This window comes from Lepeophtheirus salmonis, chromosome 13, assembly GCF_016086655.4.
Source record: "Lepeophtheirus salmonis chromosome 13, UVic_Lsal_1.4, whole genome shotgun sequence".
Taxonomy (NCBI): Eukaryota; Metazoa; Arthropoda; class Copepoda; order Siphonostomatoida; family Caligidae; genus Lepeophtheirus; species Lepeophtheirus salmonis.
In genome coordinates, this window is record NC_052143.2 from 39,003,885 (window position 1) to 39,024,542 (window position 20,658).

Sequence of the window (20,658 nt, forward strand, 5' to 3'; positions counted from 1 at the left end):
CTTACATCTACATATTAATCAACGTTCCAAACTATAAAAAGATAAATCGAAAAAAGACCAAAGGATAAATATGTATAGGTATGTACATTTATAATAAACTAACTGAACCCGTCGGCTTTGCTTGTCAAACTATTGATTAATAAATTATATTAAAAAAAACTTATAGCTTAATAAATACAGTCAAACCTCTATTAACCAGTAAGACAGGGAAACGGAAAAATCAACCGCTCAGTGGAGGAGGCAGCGTAAAGTAGGTTCCCCATTTTGTAGTAAGTCTAAATTAGATAACTAGATTTGACTGTTTAGTGCAGTGACAGTGGGGTTTTAGACGACCTTTGACTGTATAATATCTTTTCGTCCGAAGCAGGCCTGTTTTTACCTTGAGGGGTGCCTAAAAAAGAAAGTATTTGCGTTTTTCCTTTGATTTAAAATTTGAATTTTAAATCAAATGCATTTTTTTTCAAAAAATATTTTTCTAGTTTAAAAACAAAAGGAAAATAGTTTCAAATCCTTATTTTCTTTGCAGAAAATAAGGCATCAAATGGTTGACGAATAAACTAAATTAAAAATACCCTATTTCTGATATAGTAAAGCGGTCAGACCAGGAAGGATGAAATAACGACCGTTTAGTGCAGGTAACCACTTATAGTAGGCTTTCCATTTTCTGTAGAAATTCTAAATTGGATAATTGGATGTGATCCCTTGTTGTGGTTCACACTTCAAACAGATTGTCGTTAGAACAAGTTTGACTGTAAAACATATGTGTGCACCGTGCAGAGTTGGTTTTACCGTGAGTTGGTCATAGGAAAAAAATAAATGTGATGAGCTCTTGTCTTTCATTTTTATAAAATTTGATTTTCATTTCATTTTTTTTTTACAAAATAAATTCTTCAGTATTTTTTTTTTTTTTTTGCAGAAAAAAATTTCCAATTTTTTTTTATTTTTTGAGAAAATAATGAGCTTGTTTACGTCAGTAAATTCAGCTCTTAGACAAATTTCGTTTATAATCTACTCATACTACACCGCTCGTGCCAGTTCATCTGATAGGTTTTTAAGTCTACAAATACCCATTTATAATATTAATGAAAAAATATATGACATAAATAGGGGCGGCGTCCGTAGAACTATATATATATCTTTTTTTTTTTTGGGAGGGGGGGGGCTGTTTTTTTTGAATTTTTTGTAAAAAAATAAATCCGAACATTACAATTTTTTTGAAAAACAATATGAAAAGATATTTTTTTTTGGAAAATAATTTCAAATATTAAATTTGATGAAAAAAAATCAATAATCTATAGTTACTTACAACTTTTTTTTATCTAAAAACCCCACATATGCTTATCTAGATATGTTAAAATTGCCGGAATCCAAGTTTGTGTATATTTAAAAAATGTGAATGCTGGTAACCTGGTAAACAACATTTGTGCTACTTTTAATCATGATTTTGTATTTTTAGCATTCAATCATTATGAGTAATAACGTTATAAAATAAAGTGGCAACAGTGATTTCTGTCAACAGATTTGTTACAATTTTCAAATTTCTATGTAGTCCTAACATAGCACCTCTTATGTTGACACTCCCTTGCTCCACTAATCTCATGTTCATTGATTGATTTGAAACTCAAAATCACAAATAAAGAACTCTTAAATTTAACAAAGAAAACATGTCATTATTCATATACTATTGAGTTTATTCAACGATGTCTCATATCATAATAGATCATTTTGACTCTTGTAATAAATTGCATCATAATTGAAGGAGACACTATTTTGAGGGCCTAAAGTTGATATATTTACTACATAAAATAAACAAGTTTCCAATAAATCTTCTTAAAACTTCATGAAATGGCTTCAAGAATTAAAAAAACAAACAAAAAACTTAACAACTGCGTAGAAAACTGTTCGATGCAAAGGATACACACTCATATTTAGATTAAATAACAGTACATTGTTCTAAAGAATCCTTAAAAATGGTCAATTTATAATAATTTTTTTTTTGATAAATTAGGAACGAGAAAATTAGGATAATTTGATACTTTCACATTCTAATAGTTAATTTTATATCTACAATATGTGTACATAAGATTGCAAAATATCATATTTTTAATACATTCTAATGACTGATATTTAATAGAAATACAAGGTTAGACAATCAACGAAATCGGGCTTTGATGTATGGAACCGACTGTTGAGCAAGAAGAAAAGGTGTTGAAGTTATAGAGAATAACAGGGTAACTCTAACAATAAGATTCGAGGAAGGCTATATATAGCTACTCTTAGTAACATTTATTTTCTATGACGTCACTATTAAAAAGCGTAGTGGAAGTCAAACATCAGATTTGTTGGTCCCCTTTTGACATCCAATACTATTGTATTTTGCTTAAAATTAACGATTGATATAAAACTTGGTTATTTAGTTCCCCAAATGGTGGACATCAACAATGCTGACGTCACGTAAAAATCCTCTATAACATAAATATACTTTAAGTATGATTCCTCACTAACCTTCATATACGACTAGGGAGTAATTTATCTCTCCCTTTGTAGGAAAGGTTGAGAGAGGAAGCACGAGTCAATAATACATATTTGGAGCCTTGATCCCAGGGCATTTTTTCATGTTCTTCATTTTTTCCTTTATATTGATTTTTATATTATATCTCTGTCCCTCCAAATAGTTCTTTGACGATGTGTATGTATACATTCATACAAACAAGATCTAAGCATGGTAAATTTAAAAGAAATTAAATGTCATTGCGTGACTGGATTCTAAAGGTAAAAGCCAGACTGTTGCATTCCATTAAATATGCATAACCATGTATTGGATTTCCCAAAAAAGAAAGGAAATACGTGTTACTCTTAAAGATACACCACAAACTAAGCATACATATATCCACTAACTTCAATATTTACCCTTCTAAAACCATATTTCTTCTTTATACTGTTTACTTTCTTATAAGGGTATAATTAAATAATTAATGGAGTAGTAGGTACTTACATTATTATGTGTACATTGAAACCCTGTTGAACATTTCTTTTCAAATACTCTAATCTAATAAATAAGATATTTTTTTTTTGTTATAGCCCAATATAGTTAAAGTGCATGATCAAACTAAAAAACACCATCAATATCCACTGGATGGCGCTGATGTACTAACTTGTTGTAATATCAATATTATTAAAATTAAATCTATCTCTCTGTTTGTAAGTCTGAATATATGAAAAAGAGTCACGGGGTGCACTGTATATAGTGCTCCATGATGTATATCATAAAAATATTGCAGGCTAGATAGTTATAATGAGAGATCACAGGTAACCTGACGAACTGAGGGAATATTAATAACCATGAAAAATATTAATTACTTATAAAAAATACATTTTAATGACAGAAAGGAGAAAATAAACCAAAATAAGGGCATCAATATTAATTAATTCATTATCGAAACTTTCCTCTAAAGAGAATAGAATAGAATATACAAAATCATCAACATCATCAAATGGGTTAAGAAAAAAATAATTGTTGAGTCTTTTGTAACATCTTACATTCTTTGGATAAGTCCATTCTTGCGCATTGGACAGAGTTTGAACTACTCTGTCGTTATCAACAATACGAAGAAGTATGTATTCAAATTCATACATTCATTCCGTCTTGGAGCATATCAACCACTTCTCCTTCAATCCCAACGTAGGTCTAGTATTATAATTATAAGTAAGGTCAATAGAAATAAAAGGTTACGCCATAATGAGTGTACGACTGATGTTTGACTTCCCCCGGCCTTTTTAATATTGACGTCATAGTGTATGAGTGGTTGCGTGTTTTGTCAAAATCTGTTTTTCTTGCCCAATAGTGGGTATTATACATGAAATTGAAAATTCTAACAATAGTGACGTCATCGACTATGAGTGGTTGCGTGTTGTGTCAAAATCTGCCTATCTTTCCCAACAGTCGCTACAATACATCAGATTGAAAATTATAGCAAGCCCCGATTACATGAGGGTCTAATCTTGTATTTCTATTAACCTTGAGTAGTAGTAGTCGCATCTTCCTAAATCTCTCTCTCTTTCTTTTTCCTTTCCCCAACTTAAAAAGAAAGAAATTTTTTTTTCTTGAGGTATCAAAGAAGGGGAGGGGGGGGAGTTGGAGTGGGCACTGACCGGATGAGGATGGTCAATCTTTAAATATGTAGAGTCTGCATTTCATTTCAACATTTAAGACCAAAAAAAAAAAAATATGTAAACGAAAAGAATGAACGTAGTACGTCCATTGATCTGTTCATCATAAGGGGGTTTCTTCTCATAAAAGTAGTCATTCTAGAGTTGGTTGTTGCATTCTTTCTTACGCTGATTGATTTACTCATTATTATTATTAATTATTATATAAAATATACGTGAGTTGAATATTGTGTTTTTTTTTTTGCAAGAAGGTTTGTGCAAATATTTTTGATATAAGAAATAATACTGGAGGTGGACCAATGAAATATTGCAACCGTGTGCATGTATATCACTGTTTCTGATTGTTTTTGTAATTATTGCTCTCTTATGAATATTATAATTCATCTGCATGTTCACTTTATGTTAGGATTTGAATTAAATATAAACGCTGGTGTATTCAAATGAATATTTTTTCTTTTCTTAGTGAGCGTTCTAAAGATTAAAGTAATCCTAACTATCTTAACTAGTGTTGGGGTTCGGTCTCGAAATCCTAGACAGGTCTGACATCGTTATATTACTGTTTTGGTCAACCAACCTTCAAAAAGCAAAAAAAAATCTCTTGCTTTTGCTCAGCAAAAGCACTGGATTTATTTTATTATGTCTAATGCTATTATATGTCTTAACGAAAGGTAAAAATAAAATAAACCAAAAATTAATGTGCTCCCTCTGGCAACTTAAATACTGTTTGGAGAGCAGCTTAGATGTCATATCGTTTTATTAGATCAGCTACATGAAACCATAAAAATAAGGAAATTAACACAAAACCCACTCCTTATAGGACATGTAGACTGGGATCACTCCGATGTTAATCATCAATTCTACTCTGAGTCCAACAAGGATTTACACCATTAACTCCCGAGCAAGCCCTCATTGTTACTCTCCGTCTCTCATGAGCATATTCACTAGTTATTACTTTATCCTTAGATGTTGTCTCTTCAAGGATAAATGCATTATGATAGGAGCTCTCTTCTTGAAAATAAAAAGTCATGCTCTGGTTGTATCTACCAAAACCGCTACACTTTCTAGTACATATTTTATACACTTCTAATGGCAGAATCGAAATTTGGGTTTTGTGACAAAAATATACACATGTTCTGTCTCATTACTTCGATATTGTATACAGACCAGAACCCCGGAAGAAGACGTCAATGTGTCGAAAGGCAATGCAGTCGTATTTCAAATCCATTTTTCTATAATATATAACGGAAAAGGAACTTTTTTTTCTCAACCATCAAGTTTTCCGAATTCCATGCCTGGGAATCATCATATGGCGTGATTGTCATTTTCAATAATGTTGTCTGGCTTGGGGCTTTTATCAAAAATTGTAAAAGAAACAGTAAAAAACAACAACAGTTCAGCAAAATCTTGAAAACAGCTAAACAATGATATCCAACATACTTAATAACCTCAGCTAGGGTCATGTGATTGAACCATGAACTGGATTTTGTTTACAAAAGTCTCGTAATTCGGCTCGGATTCCCAAATTTTCCTCAAGTTCACATAAGCTTCTCGTAACTTTTTATCGAAATCAGAGTAGATTTAAGGGAGTGCTCCGTACTTTTGCCTTAAAATATTTTGCCTCAGGACATTTTGGCTTAGAAACATTTTGTTCCAAGGGTATTTTGCTAAACATATATGTATAAAAAGTATGTTTATACATTGTTATTGATTATTTTTTTATCAAAATATGTAATGATAATAACTATAAAACTGATATTTTTTTTCTGTTGAAATAATGATGGAATTATTCTCTCGCATCATATTATGCTTGTTCGTCAATCCATGAGTATTTTCTAACATGTATAATCATTCATGCCTGTTGATAATTACTAACGTAGAAATGAATTATCACTTCTTCCATCCGAATTGTTGTGGTGTTTCTATATTTTTCCTATTATACTAATTTTATTAAATATTTTGTCCCTGGTTCGAACTCACTATATAGTGAGGTTTTGATAGTATATATACATTAACATTTTGGGGGATAATTTTATCTTTTTTTTTTCAATAGAAAACAACCATTTAATGTGTATTGTCTGTCTAATGTGTTTAATGTGTAAGATTTAAAATTAAATATTATTCATCATTACTTAAATAATCAATTTACTTACTAATAATAAAGTCCCCACGTGAAGCCTCTTCTAAAAATAAAGTTAACACCTATCAGTATTGATGAAACTTGTGCGTATAATAGGGATTTTACGAAATAAAAACATAAAATCAACATGGTAATCCTGACAATTTGAAGAATGTTTTCGAGAAGATCACCTAAAAACAGCTGTGAAGAGGGAAGAGGGAGAAAAGGAATGGAATCGTTGTAGCTCATCGCCAACGAGTCTGAGATAAATTATTCTCTTGAACTCAATGTGCGTAGATATGCCCCCAGGTGATTCCTTTATGTATATGGAGTTTACAAAATTCCTAGGTTAGTTGGAGTAATTGTAATACTATAATGTTTACTTATAATTAATCAGTGAAACTCTATCTAACCAATTAAAGGAATATCCTCATTTTACCAGGAGTCAAATAAGGACTTACAATTATAACCTCATGACACATTTCCAGGGTCACGATCCGTCTTTATGAGCACATACAAATATTAATCAGTTTTTGAATATAATTGAATCTATTTAGGAAAGAATATTCACTACTCAGGAATTAAATAATAATGACAACTGCTAGTGAAAAGAAAATTCATTCTTCATTTACCAATTCCAAAAAAAAATAACGGGTCAGCTAAAAAAAAAAACACCACACAATTGAGTTTTTTCAGTTTTGTAGGGGAAAAAAAGTTACATGGAGTCAAATCTGGTGAATATGGTGGCTGAGACATGATTGTGGTGTTGTTTTTGACAATAAAATCTCTGAGTGAGCAGAGTATTATCGTGATGCAAAAGCCATTTTCCCTATTGCTTCTAACATAACTATAACGGTGTACTAAAAAAAATAAAAAATCAAGCATACCAAATCTACGTTGCCCGCGAAATTTGAAAATTCCCCTAACTTTTTGAACTCACTTTGTATATATATAATTCTTCCGGGATTGACGTTTTTTTAATCATTGAAATTGTATTCAAAATGGCAGCTCACAAAATACGTCCTCATTTAAAAAAAACGTCAATTGAAAAAAAGAAAGGACTTCCACATTTTACTTTGTTCCATGTCCCGCTCATGCTAAAAAGGCTCTGATTGAACTCCTAATATATTAAGTACTCAAGTAGTTCTACTTTGAACATTTGTATTTTTTAAGGTCTTTCTAGATCCCCTTTTATTAGTTATAATAATAAGTATTATATTGAAGCACTCAATCGAACTTAATGTTCTTGGTAGTTTTGTGTGTGTATTCAAATAAAGATAAATAAATACTGCAGAAGCAACATTTTGCTCATAACATCATCTTATTATGTATTCAAATCATATTGTTGAAGAAGTGGTGGCGTTGCAGTGCAGGGGACCGAGGAGCATCAAGTCCTTTTATTTTCCTATACATATACATACTAGCATCAAATAAAGGCTCAAAAAAACTTTCCCTCGATTTTGACAGATACACATTAATATAAGTAATGAAAAATGATTAAACAAGTTATATTGATGGTTGACATACTAGGCCATATTATTATTGTAACTCTAATGCCTAGGATCATTATTTGAAATGATAAATTAGAAAATTGTCAAAGGATGAAATCCTTCTAGAATAATTTCCCATTTGTTTATTTATTTACACATTTCCTAAGAATATAGGTTAAATGAGATTCTTAAGGAGCCTCATTATGCTTCACAGTGTTGTCTCAATAACTAGGATTACTTTGTACTTTTTTATACTTATCTGATTAGTGTCTTGGACGTTGATTAGGAGGGATGTATTTTTGGCGATTTAAAAAATGGAACTTAAATTCAACATGATACCCTGACAATTTGAAAAAAATGTTTAGGAGAAGATCCGCTTAGATGTCATGATGTTTCATTAGATCAGCTACAAGGAGCTGTGACAATGGGGGAGAGGGAGATAAAAATCAATTAGAAGAATTACTCCGAGCTCTTTAGAATTTTCTTCTATTCACGTGTGTTCGTACCTTTATTGTACCTCACAACTTTTCTTCCAATAGAAAAACGGAAAATGCACAAAATCTGTTGGTAGTCCTACTTTTGGAATTATATTTGAATAATTGTAGGAGATTGTTATCAGCTTAATAAGGCGTTAATAAGATTTAACTAGAGTTCAACCAGTCAACGTTGCTCAAAATACTGATGAGAGGAATAACCGACAGCTAACAGCAAAACGTATTCACATTTTTATATCAGTGAGGTAATTCAGTCAGGTATACTCAACGACCTCTATCCGACAAAAGATAGGAAGTGTAGACCAGTACTTTGGATCATGTGATCATCATTTTGCCACTTGGCATTGTTGCATTAACATTACTTTGTATATGTTTCAGCAATCAAAGAATAATTCCATAATTGGTAAGAATTGGACTACTACTTATTTGAAGAAAAGTTAACAGATGCAATAACGATAATTACGTGATAGAGACGTCGATTTGAGGCCAAAAAGTAGCCTATTATTAGCAAAAGATATTAATATCTATTCCAAATATGCAAAAAATCACCAATTACTTGGTGATTTCTTCTCTGTTTCTGTTATCTAAAGAAAAACAAAGTCAAAAATGTGTTCTCTAGTGGACTAATTGAGCTGTGTTATTTCTAAATTTGTATAAAATATAAAATGAATGCTCGTGAAATACATAGAGTAATTCTAAATATTGATTGGGTAGTTATACACAAGGTTGTGTCTTTATCGATCTAGCGGTCCCCGTTCTTGAATCACTAGAACCGGAACCCACAAAGTCAAAAACGAGACTTGAACCGAGACTGTGATATACTGCTTATCGGTATGGGTTCTTGAGCTTCTGTTCCTATATAGAATATACAAAGAATCTACAATATATATTATAAAAAATAAATTTTATTAACTTTAATCAATAAGTTAATTTTTTGATTTTTTTTGCAAGCAGTATTTTATAATGATTTTTCTACGTGGGCAGGGTGATGCAGTTGTATCCAAATTGATGAGGGCATCTTAAGGATCTGGAAAAGTGGTTTTAGACACTAGAGGGTGTAAATAAAAGAGGAAAGGGTTGAGGTAGATTATGGATACAAGTCCGCTACTAAGGTTGTGGGGGCCCTATAATATAATAACTATGATATTTGGTTTCCCAAACTTTACTGTCCCAAGGCCCCCGCACGAATACATTTCTAGCTAAGGCTCCTTTCATACAAAACACGTGTACTATATATGTGTAGACTGGGACCGAGAACGATAGAGGCGAACCGAGACTGTTGAAATGGATAAAAATAAAATAAAAGAGGCTGGCATTGATAGAGCCGCAGAACCAGAATAGAGCACATTCTTGGTTATATGAGTATGTCCCTCTAGGATTAAGAGTGAGTATAATTGAGGATTAATTCCTTCCTTTATTCTTGCAAAATATTATTATGATTGATCGGCATTTGTATTTATTTGCTTGATTTCATAGCTGCTCCCAGACAATCTAATGAAACATCATAACAGCTAAGCTGTTCTTCTTCTAAAATCTAAACATTCTTCAACTTGTTAGGGATATCACGTCATTTTTCAATTCCTTTTATTTGTACACTGCGGTAGATCATATTATATACAGCTCCAGGTCCATTCCATGTATCAAAATGGCCTCGTTACCCAAATAGCGTCCGGTAATAACACATTAAAGTGACATTTGAAAAGGTTGATCTGTGACGAATCACTATGCACTATCACATTATAAATTATAATTATGGACTTGAAATGAGCTCAAAAGAAATCTGATAACTCTAGTTGTACTCGCTTAAAATATTAAAGGAATTGAACATGTGAGCAAAAGACTTGAGACTTGACTTGTACTTGTAATATGAATCATTTCCCCACATCTGCCTGGTAGTTCTATTTAGAATATGAAGTGAAAATAATGACGCAATTAATCTAATATGTAATGACTATTTATTAGTTTGATTTCTTATCAGTTATTTTGAGCACAAATATATCTTATATAAAATATGGAAATAATTTTATAAATTTGGTAAATGGGATTGTCTTCATAGATTAAAATATGTATATATTAAGGATATAGTTAATAGCGATTATTATTATTATTGAATACTTACATTTGAAAGAACAAAACAATGGATAAAGAGAATTAAATAGAAAGAAAAATTTGGTAAATGTTATAAGAACTACCAACTACGGATTGGATGGACTCTAAAAAAAGTTCTACGATATTTCATGTACATATATATACTAGATAATAATTTAGAATCATGCATGGGGCGAGGATGAGGTGGGAGTCTTGGGGTTGGGAATGTGAGCAGCCATGGCATCCGTCAAATTGGGCTTCGCACCAATCATCACACGGAACTCTTGATAATTTATCTTTCCGTCACCATTTTGATCCACAGTGCGTATCATTTCATCAATTTCCTTGTAGGTTACCTTCCCTGGCAAATGAGTGAGTACAAATTTGAGCTCCTCTGCTGTGATGCAGCCCGTTTCATCCTTTCCAAAGACTCGAAACACCTCTTTCAACTCATTTTCTTGATCTCCGTCGTTGAGTTTCTTGTGCATCATCATACAAAACTCCGGGAATTCCAAATAGCCGGAGCCGTCCACATCCACTTCGTTGATCATGTCTTGGACTTCTGCCTCTGTGGGGTTCTGTCCTGCACGACGCATAGCGGCATGGAGCTCCTAAATATAAATTATAATTAGTATAGACTGTAGGTTCATGTCAAAAACTGATCGAAAATATTGTTATACAAACATTTTAATTTATTAGTTTGTTTGACATCAAGAGAAGAGAGGGTGATTAAATGAAATGTCCATCAGTAGACATACATCCAAGTCTTAACTCAAGTACAAATCCCTATATTGACATATGTATTATATATAACGAATGAAGGCCTTAAGTATGTATAAATATAGACATAAGATGTAACGACTTGTAATTATAGAGGTTACTTATAAAAAGTATTTTATTATTTTCATATTAATATAATATTAGCATAAAAATGTATGTTATATTCAGATGGAACCCTCATTAAAATTTCTCTTATACTCCCAACTCTCTGCAAGACAACATACCATAGATATAGCATGCTTTCATTAGTAAAATACATACATAATATACTCTGAGATCTGCAGCTCCAGTAACTACTCTGAAAAAATATTTTATTCAATTCTCGAACAAATTCCGGGTCGATTTCGATAAACTAAATCGCTAAACACTCGAAAAATTAGAATTGCAAATATTTACCAATACATATTTCCATTCAGCAAATAATTATTTAATATATAAAAGTTCAATTATTGATCTATATTTTATCATTGACTTCCTTTTTCAGTTTTTCTGATCAGATTCTCAATAGATAAATCAACATTTTTAAGCGGCTCAGATGAAGCAGATCTCTTCTTTCTACGGACGGCGACCTTACAGATATATCGATTCTCCGCACACATAACAGCGCTTCATGAATATTTTGTTAGGTACCACCATGGGTGCTGTTAGAGGTACAAGGGGTAAACTCTCTCCAAAATGACATCCCCCAGATTTTATATAATTTATGTCGTGACACTCATAAATTCCCCCTCAGCAACACCAGTTTACAAATTCTAAGTGCTCTTCTGGGCTCAACTATTTACTCCTTGGATCTTAATTTATTATTATTCACTTACTTTTTAGGGGTGGGATTTTTGTTGAGATTTATTACTTTTTTTATGATTAGATGAGAAAAAATGAGTTTTTTTTTGTATATTTTTGTTAATTCTTTATAAAATTGGGATGATGGAAGTTTTCTAAAGAGTTCCACAAAATACTCTGCTCTAATAGTATTTTAAAGGTAAAATATTATCCTTCCTTGAGGTATAATACATTTTCTCTCTCTTAAATGATACAACAAGCAGCTGATATTAGGCAGGGTTCTTTAATCAATAGTATTCCAAATCTACCTTCTTCTCTACAATAAAGTCATATTCCTAAGAATTGGTTAATTAATAACATTTATTAAATCTTTGTAAATAATTAGTATTTAGTCGAATTGAGTTTTCCCTCATAAACATACTAATGATGTAACTAATTAATACGAGGGTGGTTTGAAAAGTTTCAAGCCTCAGCCTGAAGATGGGAGCATTTGCTAAGAAAAGCTAGTCACATCTATTTAACTTCTATTGACAGTTACTCAGCAAAGTTTTGACCATTTTGAATGAGTTAATACGAGTTTTTTTTTTGTGAAAAGGGAAAAAATCGAGTATCGGTCGTTTGGCGCATTTCAGGTACAATAAATCCGAATTTTGGGTCCGATTACTTACCGTAGAGTTAACTTGGATAAACCATTATACTTTCGAAACTAAATACAGACCAAAAAGTGGACTGCAAATATTTTTGTCAAATGAAGAGGCAATCAACTTCGTGAACAGTTATTTTGCAGAGAAAAACGCCTAGCACTATTTGGACAGGTCATAGAGATGGGAGTATCTCTTGTGTAAGTGCGTAGAGTTAAAAGTGGACTATGCTGAAAATAAAATAGAAATGATAAAAAAAAAAAATTATAGGACGGAAACTTTTCAGACCACCATTGTAAATGTTTTCTGAATTCAGTGGCCTAATCTCAGGTTTTTTATTGGAAAAGAAGGGCCCTGATGTTTTTATTATATTGTATGTTTCCAAAAAAGCAGACAAGTGGCCCAATCAGAGTAAGATTTGCCGGGTGATGGGTTGGGGGTTATTATTTTAAAATTAATAAAATTTAAGAATAAAATATAGGTTTTTATTCGTATTTAAAAAAAATCTACATTTATGAAAATTCTATCATTTTAATTTTATTAGAAGTGGATCTTCAACTGTTTGTTCCACAAAAAACTGGACATTTTACTTTAATATATGTACAAGTACCCAGAGTTGTAGGATGTAAACATGATCACACTACACAGTGTTACCTCACTAACACAAAAAAACACACTGTATTTTATTATCAGATGGTAAATGATTCTGCTTCTTTTCCACTTATTAGTGTTTGTAACGTTGATTGATTGAATTATAATTAGCCTTTGTTAAGTTGTGAACAATTCTCAATAATTATTGAACATTACCCAATTACATAGTTGGAAAGAATTGGCTAAATATCAACTGATTTTGGGGCTTCTCCAGGTCTCTTTTTGTATGAGTGGTTGCATGATAAATAAAGGTAACTACGTGCCTACTACCTACCAATAAAATCATTTGGGAGTACTGCATTACACGCATGAACCCCCAGTGATTATGAAACTCTTTCATTTGATATAAATCCAAGCCTTAATTCGACCATAAATCCTAATAAAAGGAAGGGGGAGACCTTAAATTTTGTACAAATGCATTTATATAAGTAATAAATTATCTATACTTTTAATCTTGGATTAGTATAATCCCCTAGATTTGCAAGAGATCCAAAACTGAACCGTCATATGACGAAAATATTTAATTATATTATGTATCATGTTTTCTTTTCCTACTAGCGAATTAGAAAGCCGACCTCCCCTGCCCCCCACCTCGAATAATAATAATCATATGAGCTCTTAAAAGTGATTATGTTAATGGTGTGATAATAATTACATTACTGCCCATGTGCACGTACAAAAGTGTGTAGAGAACCTCAGGAAATTGACTCTTGATCCCTTTGAGAAAAAATGAATCATGTGACTTAATGACGTAATATTTTAACTCCATAACAACCACTCAGTTAATGCGTCGTTAGAAATAATGTTTTTATTTTTTTTCAAAAATGTAAGTCTTTTTCCATTTGTAAGAACATAAATATTTGTGTTTTTTTCTCCATATGAAGGTCTTTATTTAAATATTGTTTTTTATTGAATTTTGATTAAAAATTGATTTGTGAGAATGAGATGCACCGATGAAGTAGACGTTTGTTGACATTGGTGTGCTACATTGAATACATCTGTCCTAGTCAGGCTTGTGAACGGAACGCAAAATTGAAGAGTGCTCAATGGAAAATGCGTTAAATGAACGGAGCTGATTTTTTTTGAACGCTTAAAATTATATTTTAGAGTTTCTTTCTTATAGTACTCGCAAAAAATTCAAGAAATCAACATTTATATATTTTTTAGTAATTAAATATGATTTAAAGGGCTGATAAAGCAAAGCCGAACGCTTGAGATGCCTATTTTGTGACAGTTGCATAGGGAGGGGGTGAGGTGGCACTTTCACAGGCTGTTGTAATTATTATTTAATATAGAATTAATAAATAATATGTTTGCTCATACCTAAATGACAGATAGTAAAAATGTGAGTTTGTTCGGGAGTTATAAGATTGGACTCGGAGTAGAATTGAGGATAGATGTCGGAGTAATTCTTGGCATGTTCATTGTGCATTTCCTTCTCTCCTTCTTCAAAGCTGCCTTGTAGCTGATCTTATGAAACGTCATGACAGCTTTGCCCCAAAACATTTTTATAATTGTCAGGGTTACAATGCTGATTTTCAGTTTTTTTAATTTTTTTACGTGCCCAAAATAGACAATAAATTTGATCACCATTTATGATAGTTGTGGAAACCACGCTTTACTAACATATTTTTGTATGTAAATGAATTTGGGGACGAAAATATGCAGAGTATTTTTCCCTTAATTTTCCCTGCATAATTAGTTAATAGGTTTTCAGTTTTTTTCGTTTGTCATTGTATACATACTAATCTTTGTGTATTGCTTAGCTATGTGCGTAATAACAAACCAAATAAATAACCAATCAACATACCTCTGCAGTAATACATATTTTTAATGAGGTATCAGAAGTGTTATCAGGAATATGTATATATATATTTTTTTTTTTGGGGGACTTTGTCTTTTTCAATTTAAAAAAAAAAATCCAAAAACTAAAATTTCTTGAAAAATAAAAATCTCCAGCTTCTCCCAGAAATTTGAAAAATTAATTTTTTTACAAAAAAATTCTAATATAAAATTTTTTGGAAAAAAAAATTCAAAAATCTCCAGCTATTCTCGAAAATTGAAATTTTTTGAAAAAATTTGAAAAATTAAATTTTAAATATGAATTTTTCGGAAAAAAAAAATTCAAAAAGATAGTTTAAATATTAATTTTGTTGAAAAAAAAAATCAAAAATCCACGGCTATTCATTAAAAATGATTTTTTTCCAAAAAAATTATAAAAATTCATATATATCCACGAAAAGTTAATTTTTTTTACAGTTGTTCACAAAAAATTTCAAAAATGAAATTATTAATAGTAAATTTTTTGGAAAAAATATTCAAATATTGAATAATTTGGATAAAAGTATTTGAAGAATGAATTTTGTTTTGGAATTTTGGATTTTTGGGAAGGGGCTCCTCCCCTCAATCCCACTTTCTGCTTATTCGCTTCCTTAACCTCAATCTATGTATATTAGGTATGCACAATATACATACTATAACTTGCTTTAAAGTATGTGGCCTGGGGTGGTATCAGTTGTATTGGGCTTCAAATCGATCCTGTCCAGTCTCGTCCCTGCTATCGGTCCTTTAAAAACATCCCACATTTTAAAATACTTTATTATAATAAAGTATATCAGTTTGAATTAGTTTCGTAAAACTTTATGTACTTCAAAAACACGTGAATATATCGCTTAATTAAAGTCTAAATTATTGGAGATTGATTTATGATGAGGGATTACATTTTTATTCTTTTTAATTCTACATACTTTTGGGAAATCAAGACTGTCGACTCCACGTGTAATTGAGTTCATAGGTATTTTAAAAATTTACAACTCAACTTGTTAACGCAATATCAACGTAATCAAAGACTCAATACTTTTTTATGCCTACTAAACTCAAGGAAAGCCTTCACATTATAGACGCTTCATTGTAAATATGCACTTGAAATGTGCTCAAAATAAATTTGAGGAGTTTTTTAGAAAAATTCAAGGGCGTGGACTTGTAAACAAAGACTTGGAATCACACTAAAATAATTTTTTCACAATCCTGATTCTTTATCTAACTATTTTATATTTCTATGAATAAATTATTTGTTAAATCATGCAGAGACCTCACAAATTGCAAATTAATGATCGTTTAAAATCTTCATCACTTATAGATGATATGAGTTGACTTATTGGAACCAAACAAAGTCTCATATTTAAGTAAATTAGTCTAAAATGGAGTAATACTTTGATTAGGAACTATTATTTTTCTTTGATTGTGTTCAATATTGTTTTCATGTTCACACACCACACATATTTTTGATAAGTCAAATTAAAAGTAAGCTGGCATGAAAAATAACAGATTGCAAAAACAGGTTTTTTTATTTATATTATTAGACACCTAAAATTTTTTATGAAGACTGTTGGATATCATATCAGTAGGTGACAATAAAGTTATGCAAAATGGTCTACATTTGCAGAAATTACAGCCTTGAGTCTGTTAGATAATTCATAAATGCTGGCACGGAACACCCCCATGGGAATGATGTCCCAATTTAGGTTTTCAGTCCATCCAAATTTAAATGGGGATTTTTGCTGATCCTGTTCTCCAAAATAGAGCATATTCCAAAATCCATCAGATTCGAATACGGACTGGATGGAGGCTAAAAGTTATTGCTCCAAAAGAAAGAAAAATGAGTGTCAAACCATTTTTGCATAATATTGGAGGTGTTAGGAGGGAGCACCATCTTTTTGAAAGGTTTAAGTATCTTCCCTTCAGTGGAAATTAGACCATGCCTAGATACCTTTCTCGAGGATGGTGCCCTGAGAGCAAAAAGATAATGACCGTCTTTACAGGGCTGGCTAATGGCATCTTATACCCTAGCTGACTCTGATTTCTCCTTTCAATAGATCCTATAGGAAAAATCATACCCTCTTTTGATCAAAACTCGATCACTTTAGGATTTGAATATGACATCCACAGAAAAACTTTTCCATCAATAAAAAATAATATTGGGAGGCGTGCCAGACTTCAACAAGATGAGGGATTTAATGCTTCTGTTGACTTTCTCTTTTCTATTAAATGAATGATCATCAAGAAATGTTTTAAATAAACATTGTTAATGCTTGATCCAATTGTTTATTACGGAATTGTTACAAGGTTTGATTTAATTTTTAATTTTTATTGTATTTAACTTCAAAACCTTTTTGTTTCGATTGTTAAGATAATAGCATAGGATCTGGATTATTTCATGTATTTATATGTTTATCAAGGAGTTTCTCCCCAGGAATTTCAATATCTAGGATTTTTTTTTTTGGGTTTTACACCTATTGTAAATTCCCAGGAAATATTTATTGAATTTCGGTCTCATGTAAGTTCTGTATAAGAACATTACATATTGAAACATGGTTTAATAACGGTTCTTGGAACATTGCCGCAGGAAAATTGCCATTTGCAAAAAATTACTTATACTATAAATGTAGTTATTCATATCATATCACCATGACTCATCTAAGGACCAGTAGATAATTTTCCCGTCTGCAGAAAAACCGTTGAGCATAACAAGTGGCCGTCAATACCGCTATCTTAAAAGAGTAGTAGAGGGTATTTTATGGTTCTTGCTTTGGCAAGAGTGGTTTTTAATCTGCTTCGAGGCCACAAGTTTATACTGCAGCCGGGATTTTTGACCTGTCTCTAAATCCCATGCATATCCTACATAAATAACGTGTTTTTGAGGTGTAATTGAGGAAATTGTACACTTAACTAATCCAAAAACTTTATTAAATTGATTTACGCTATATAATTGAATCTATTTTTTTAAAAACTTGATGGATTTTCACATATCGCATCTCATAGGTAAAGAAGCGTTCAAATCACCTACTTTCTTCTCTTTTATCTTTAGACATAAAATGTGTTTAAAAAAGGGAAACATACCTTGGTTGAAATTGTGCCATCTTGATTCTTATCAAACATGTCGAATGCAGCCTTAAAGGCCTGCAGTTCATCTGGTCTTAATTTATCACACATACTATAACATTAAGTAAATAAATTAATAAATCAAATGATTTACTTGGAACAGAACATTCGAACAATTTGGGGAAAGGAGCTAAATACCTACTTGATAATTGTATTATTAATTCATTTGCTTTGTTTGTTAAATGAATTTGATAATTGTCTTCATTCTCCACCACAAACAAACAAACACATTTAGAAAATGTGTGTTTGTGTTGTGGCCCTCTCCTTGATCTGTCTTTGACTGTTCACAACAACAAACCAGCAATGTGTTGTTGAATCTAGTAGTTGTATTAGAAGTAGTACATAGACAGTTGCATGGTAGTGTACCCCTTTTTCCATTTTGAGCGCACTCCTTCTTGTTCAGGGCTCTTTCTAAAGGGGGAGAGAGATAGAGAGGAAGAGCACCCCTGCGATAATGGTTCTTGTAATATAACTTATAAGTAACCTAGAGCTCTTTGTAGAAATATAAAAAGGAAGAAAAAAAAAATTACGCAAGTTTTCTCCTTTTACTCTTTATGTACATACATATGTTGTAGGTACAAGAACCACCATTTTGACAAAATAATTAAATAAGTAATATTTATCCAGAATTTTTAATGAATTTACTTTATTTCAAATTTATAGCAGTACATAGGTTAATATTATGTCATGTTATGTAGTTGGGGGAAAGACAGTGGGAGAAGGATAAAGAGAGAGTGGGAGAGAGAGAGATTTGCAAAAACCCAATTTTATTTTTTTGCAGAAAATAAAGCCCGGGCTTTCTTTCCCGGGACATCTCTCGTGTGTGTGAGAGAGTTTTTCTTTCTTTCTTTTGTGTGTGATATGACAGCAAGGGGTATAAAAAACAAAATAACATCAACCCAGGTAATTTTAGCCCAGGGATGACTTTTTTGTAGTTTTTTATATATATATTTCTTTTTTGAGCAAATTGATTTATATAAATGATATAAAAAACCATCAAGAGAAGGGGAAAGTGATAAAGTCAAGGAGCAATAGGGAAAGGGGAATTGAACATGGAACATAAATAATCAATTACGTTAATTAGATAATGAGGATCGGGGCTGAATGTGTGAAAGACATGATAATTAATCAATTTTATTAAGGTCAATAAATGAAGGTAACTGGCATGATGGAAAGGACAAGGATAAGGCTTCAGAGCCCAAGAATGACTCGAAACTCTTGGAAAGATAGTTTTCCATCATTATCAGGATCTGCGGATTTAACCATTTCCTCAATCTCAGCATTGCTGAGGCGTACGGGCAGGTTGGAAAGCACAAAGCGGAGATCCTCCAAATCCACATTCCCTTCCGAGTCCTGATCAAATCTGCAAAATATGAAGGAAATTAAAATGCTGAAAGGATTCTTTCTTAAAAGTCGTGCTAAAATCCTATAAATACAATCCCCCTTCCTCTTATGATCATGCTATTTTAGGATTAATTATTATTATTGTGGTCGTCAAACTATGGGTGGGTCGTTCTTGGTTATTTGTTTATGTGTAGGTGCGTTAAAGTGTTCTATTTTTGAGATAAATACTTTTCAAGGCCCATATACCATTTTGGACACGATAATGTTATTTTAAAGAGGAAAAAAACTAGTATTTTTTTGGGTCCTAATGTGATATTTTCAGACGTTTGTCAGCAGTACAATGTTAAAGCTATGGACCAATTTATATAATGTTTTTGTAGTAAAGGTCTTAATTTACCAAAAAAACAACAACGGCTATAATGTGCATTAAGTTAAAAAAAATCAAAAGAGACTTTGAATTGTTTAATTGACGTTAAATATGCTAGTTTCAAACTGTTTTTCTGTCTTTAATTAATTTTAACATATTTAAAAGTTTTTTTTTTTTTCACTTTGTTCCGAAAAGGAAAGAAATTGATTGAATATCGTTCAAAGGTAATGTTGCTCCTAATTTGATATTTCTTACTATTATGTGTCTCCCTATTTTCCTAAATTCAAATTATAAATTTGAATTAAATGTAGATCCAATAAAATAAGGAAATATTTTTTGTTGAGCCTATTGCAGACATCTTAAGTTTTTGAAAATCAGCTTTATGTTAGCTTTTTTGGGGATTAAAACACATCGGAACTGAGGGAGTGACTAAAAAATCATCTTTTTTCTCATTTATGAATATCAGGGTTCCGGTGTGGAATAGGGGTTTTCTCTCAGGATCCCCTATCTACGCAATTTATCAGGGTTTTACATCCACGGGTAATTCCGAGTATTATTTCATAATATAAGTTTAATTTAATCAATGGCCTATAAATTATACATATATCCTGTGTACAACTTTCATAAGCAAATTGTACAAGTTGTAAAGCATTATTTAATTACAACATTGGTGATTCTCTATGACCAACCATTCATTGATACTATCAATTTATTTGGATCTATTAAAATCACATACCGGGTGTCCGGAAAGTCCTGACTGATTTCTAACTTCCAACTTCATTAAGATCTACAAGGA

General features: G+C 31.6%; 2 protein-coding genes across 2 annotated transcripts in view; both read right to left on the bottom strand.

Annotated features, from left to right (window-relative positions):
- Nucleotides 1–10,208: 10,208 nt before the first annotated feature.
- Nucleotides 10,209–18,499, bottom strand: LOC121128147 (neo-calmodulin). Its single transcript, XM_040723712.2, has 3 exons — nt 18,294–18,499; nt 18,110–18,203; nt 10,209–10,969 (listed from the first exon to the last, which is right to left on the bottom strand). The coding sequence occupies exons 2-3, from the start codon at nt 18,200–18,202 to the stop codon at nt 10,541–10,543; spliced, it is 522 nt and encodes a 173-aa protein (XP_040579646.1). The 5' UTR covers nt 18,203; nt 18,294–18,499; the 3' UTR covers nt 10,209–10,540.
- A 281-nt stretch (nt 18,500–18,780) lies between these two features.
- The window catches only part of LOC121128544 (neo-calmodulin), an 82,338-nt gene continuing 80,460 nt past the window's right edge, over nt 18,781–20,658 (bottom strand). The window contains exon 4 of the mRNA XM_040724134.2: nt 18,781–19,514. Coding sequence (XP_040580068.1) covers nt 19,343–19,514 — 172 coding nt within the window. The 3' untranslated portion in view covers nt 18,781–19,342. The remainder of the gene's footprint in view (nt 19,515–20,658) is intronic.